Source organism: Mandrillus leucophaeus, unplaced genomic scaffold, assembly GCF_000951045.1.
Source record: "Mandrillus leucophaeus isolate KB7577 unplaced genomic scaffold, Mleu.le_1.0 Scaffold77, whole genome shotgun sequence".
Classification (NCBI taxonomy): domain Eukaryota; kingdom Metazoa; phylum Chordata; class Mammalia; order Primates; family Cercopithecidae; genus Mandrillus; species Mandrillus leucophaeus.
Window position 1 is genome coordinate 4,719,339 of NW_012108363.1, and position 5,155 is coordinate 4,724,493.

Here is a 5,155-nt window from a genome sequence, read left to right on the forward strand (position 1 = left end):
CAAAAAAAAAAAAAAAAAAAAAGACTTGAGTTAAAAAGGAGTTTGATCCTGGTCAGGCTGTTTCCTGGAGTTTATGGAACTCCTTGGAACTCTACAGGGTCAATAGGGGCTTTGTCCTGCTGCGGGTCAGTTTCCCACAGTTGGGGTAAGGCTGCCACACTTTTTCTCCTGACAACACTTTATCAAACACACCCGCCTCACAAAATGCGGCAATTCATTAGACAAAAGTGAGGTTTTGAGTTACAATAACCTCCACTTTGTTAAAAGCCCCCTCGGAATCTGAGATCTTCTCCGTAAGCCAGCAGACGTGCACGTGTCCCCTGGTTTACAAAGGCCTTACAAACTTAGCCTGATAAGTCATCCCCCAAATTCGTGTGCCATGTCTGTCTCTCAGTGGGGATATTTTTAACTCCTCCTTCTAACTCCTCTCAGTTCCTTTAAGGAAGTGTAATCCGAAAGGGTCAGGCCCTTGGCTTTTACTTAGGGGAAAACTTTGAAAGAATTTCTGAGGCTCCCTCTGGGGTAGGGTTGGCTTTCCCCAAAAGAATTGGCCCTTCAGAGCGTCTTTGCCACATAAGGGCTTGTGTGAGGCCTCAGGCACCAGTTGACGGCCGTGTCTTCCCCACGACAGATGGTCAAGCTTTCAATTTCAGCAAGTGATCCACTGTTGAGGGGGCAGGCGGGGGACTCTGCCAGCATGCCAAGTGACAGGCCAGCTTAGGGTAACAGAGATCTGGTGTGTGCCCGGCATAGCTTTTGTGCTAACGATGGGCTGCTGACAGGCGCCCTGCCCCGGCTCATCTTTGAGGCAGAAGATCCCCTGCTCCCTTGATTCTGTTTCTCCCTGGCAGAGCTGGTGTCCTGTTTGCCTGTCTTTCAAAATTCATTTTGGCACCAGATGGACCCCCTCATGGTGGCTAGCAGTTGTCTGACTTGAAGAAGTCAGAGGGTGTGCTGACAGCTCCTTCTAGCACAACCTGAATCTGGCTGTCGGGTCTGGGCTCAAATGGCTTAAACACACACAGGCGGCAAATATTACCAACCCTGGGGAAGCAAGCAGGGGGGCCCTCTGGAGGGAGAATGGCAATGATGTCTACCTCCATAATGTTCACATTGCTGTTGTTTGTGAAAATCATGATAATAATTACTCTTAGTAGTTTGATTAGTCTTATTTACTCTTACTAGCAAAATTGCTGTTACAGTACGATTGCTATCAATGGTAAAATTAGAATTAACATCGTTACTGCACTACTTCTGTCATTACTAAAACTACTACATCATGATGGTTAAGAGTACAGTCTCTGGAGCTACACTGTCTGAATTTGAATTGAACACTGAGGTTCAGGGAATTGTTGAAATTTACCCAGGCTTGTCTTAGCGCCAATACAAGCTCTTGCCCAGTATACTCTACTGCTGCCTTTACTGTAAAAACGCCCTCATTTCTACCCCTTGGAGACCCTAGACTCCATTTTGTTGAGCAAGTATTTACTGAAAACCCACTCAGTTCTAGGTCTTATGCTGGGCACTATGTATGCAGGGATGATTTTTTAAAAATTTTATATCCTCTTATAGACGAGTCAGATCCTGCTGAGTAATTCAATTAATTTTCCTTTTTGGGGAGTCCAGAGGTGCCTTCCTAGCTTTTGGGCAAGTTATTTCACTTCTGTGAATCTCAGTTTCCTTATCTATAAAATGGTATTAATAGCAGAGGTTACTTAGGAGGGTTGTATGAGAAAATGGATTTGTTCTTAGCATTGAACTGAGCACAAGGTAAGCACCCAATACACGGAAGCCATTTCTTATGACTGCCGCCACCAGCGTACCTACCATGTATCTGTTACTCTGCCTTATCTCTTATTCACAATTTCCCCATACAGTAAGGCCTGTTATTATACCAGTTTATAGATAAGGAAAGTGTGGTGCAGAGAAGTTCAGCTCCTTATCCAAAGTCACACAGGTAGTACCTGTCAGAGTCAGGATATGAATCTCATTATTCTGGGTGTTTCTAATGACTGTGGCCTTTCACCATATCACACCCAGTCTTGTTGTCAATTTAGTGATAATCAGCCCTCTCCTGGGGCTTGAGGTAGCTTAGAAATATGCCCTTCTAACTGGTTGTTCTAGAAAGCAGCAGCCAGTTTTCATGTCTTCAGTGTCTATGGATATAGGATTGAACCCCATCAAGATATGAGGATCACAACTATCAGCTCCACTGTATTAAATAGTTTCTGAAAGCCATGCGTGATCAGCAGGGCTACCCAGCACTTGCCTTCCGAGAGCTCAGATCAATAAGACATTGTAAAGGCACTTAGGATTTGGGCCACTCCCTCAATCCCCCTTCCTGTACCAAATCTATCATATTGAAAGTGAGCAGGAATCAGTGACTGGCTGATTGTCCTGTGCAAGGACAGTGTGGGTCTTGGTACCAGGAAAGGGGAGCTCAAAATCGGATTTTGTTTCACACAGCTGGGCTTCAGCAGTCTGTATGCCATTTGTCTTGGACAAAAGGTTGATCAACTTTGGCTTCTGTGGAGAGAATCTGGAAGTAGTGGCAAGTGATTATTTAGAGGCCTGCTTTCATTGATGGGCAGTCAAATGTTGTGTGGTGTTCAAAAGTCATTTTAGGAAGATGTTTGCATGTTTATATGTTACTCTTCTGGTTGAAAAAGCCATTGTTTGTCTCTAAAGAATGATTGCCACAACATATTCCCATCTTGGCAGATTCTAAGAGACCAGGGAGGAGAGGGATTCATCTGGGACTTCTCTCAGTTTCATGTTCAGAAATTGGCTGAACTCTGTATATCTTCGTGTAGTGCCCTTGTTATAGAGGACCCCAGTGTTACACGATTGACAGACATTGCAGTCAGAGCCAAATTCAGACTGAGGCATCATGGGGTGATAGTTCTTCATAATCTATTTGTGTTGAGGTGGAGATTTTACTCCAGTGTGGACTTGAAGTGGAAGAAAGGGGAAGAGAATTGAATTACAACAAGAATTCAGTTGACCAGCATTTTAATGCATTTTGATATTTTTAGGGAACATTTGGGCCTGAAATTCACAAGCACATCACATCTAGGCCTGGTAGTAAAAGAGATGGCAAAACTTAGGTATCTTTGGAAATACTTCTTTTCCCAAACCTGGGCAGATGGAAGGTTTAATTACAGGTAGCCGACATGATTGCCCGAATATGACACTTTTAGTAGCTGCTGCTTTTCCATGATAGACTTTAACAACTGTGATGGTTACATAAGAAATAACTCAGAAAGTTATAGGGTGACCATATAATTTATCACCCAAACCGAGACATTTTTGAGAGTTAAAGTAGGCACTATTAATACATACACCAGTATGGCTGGTATAAACTGGGATTTTTCTTGGCAAATTAGGACCTTTGGTCACCCTAGCGAGTAAAACCCATGAATCTCACTATAGAAGCAATTCAGAAACCAAGGTGGCAGTGAGGCAGGAAAATCTTTATTCAGTCACAGCTAGCTCTTGTCTACAGCAGACAGTTAAAAAAAAAAACAAAAAAACATTCAGGAGCTATTTGAGAAGTCAAAGGAGTTTAGTTTGTGAATTTTCCTTATTTCTCATGGGTACTACTAATTGAAACATTTTACTTGACAGACTAAGATAAAAAGTGTTTACCAAATCCTTGTGTTCATCTACCATGTATTTGCCAGTTCATCATCTGTGAGTTTATAGGGCTTAAATTCCATGTTGTTGTTGAGGACCATGAGTAATTCTCAGATAGTTATGTCCAACTGGAACCTATCTTAAATTATGATGAAAGCCTTCCCTCTGTATGAGTGAAAATACTTCCTTGGAGCTTGATTCTTCTGTGAGATCTGTTGGCAGTGCTGAGAGTGTTTGTGTCATAAGGAAGGTCCAGCGTGGATACAAAACAAAGGCTAAGGCCACAGATTAAATACTGGCTCTAACACCATGCTGAATATTTCAGAAAACATGTAAAGAGAATCAAATGCACAACCCAGGGGTGACTTACCTCTTTTTTTCCCTCCCATGTCAGAAACCGAAATGCTAACCATGATGATTTGTTTCTTCACAGGTTCTTCTTGAAATTCTTCCTCAAGTGTAACCAAAATTGCCTAAAGAATGCAGGAAACCCACGTGACATGCGGAGATTCCAGGTGGGTCTGACTTGTCTTTCTTGAATCTCAATAATGGCATGAATATCAGGACAGGATAAAAAAGTCTTAGGCAGAAGATATGTAGTTGTTTTCCCAGAGGCAAAGAGCAGCTGAGGCCATGGGTCCCCCAGGTATCTGCAATCTAGGAGTTGTTTAGAAGAGAGAAGAGTGGAAACTGTACCACCTGTGCTCACTGGTTGCGACAGTGGTGTTCTTTGAGTCTAGTTTTGGCTTCCTGAATGGACTCACACACCTAAACCCCCAAAGATTAAAGTAAATAGAAATGATGAATTCTTTGCCTAAAATTTTGTATGTAGAAAACCAGCACATAAGAATAAAGAGGCAGGGTGCAGTGGCTCATGCCTGTAATCCCAGCACTTTGGGAGGCTGAGGTGGGCAGATTGAGGTTAAGAGTTCAAGACCAGCCTGGCCAACATGGTGAAACTCCAGCCCTACAGAAAAATACAAAAGTTAGCTGGATGTGGTGAATTTGCCTGTTGTCCCACCTACTCAGAAGGCTGAGGTAGGAAGATCACTCGAACCCAGGAGGTGGAGGTTGCAGCTGAGATCATGCCACTGCACTCCAGCCTGGGTAACGGAGTAAGACCCCATACCACCCACCAAAGAATCAAAACAACAACAACAACAAACAAACAAACAAACAAAAAAACAGTAAAGATTACAACTGGTAAAACTGCTCTGCTTTACAGTTATGGTTTTCTCTTCCTTTGCTTCTCTCTGCTCACCTCTTCCAATCTTGGAAATCGTTAGTGGTAGCTGCCTATCGTAAATGGGCAGAGATGTTAGGAAGCATAACATCTCTAAAGTGATATGGATAACATTTCTGTTTCAGAAATGTCCTTAATTGTACATTTACTAAAGGAAGAGGACTCACAAACAAATGCATTTACTTCCTTTTTTTTTTTTGAGACGGAGTCTCGCTTTGTCACCCAGGCTGGAGTGCAGTGGCGCGATCTCGGCTCACTGCAAGCTCCGCCTCCCGG

The 5,155-nt window shown here is 43.0% G+C and overlaps 1 protein-coding gene across 3 annotated transcripts in view; it reads left to right on the top strand.

Annotated features, from left to right (window-relative positions):
• The window catches only part of EBF1 (early B-cell factor 1), a 426,701-nt gene that overhangs the window by 253,483 nt on the left and 168,063 nt on the right, over nt 1-5,155 (top strand). For all 3 annotated transcript variants that reach the window (XM_011966691.1, XM_011966692.1, XM_011966693.1), the window contains one exon: nt 4,070-4,151. In XM_011966691.1, the coding sequence (XP_011822081.1) occupies nt 4,070-4,151 (82 nt within the window). The remainder of the gene's footprint in view (nt 1-4,069; nt 4,152-5,155) is intronic.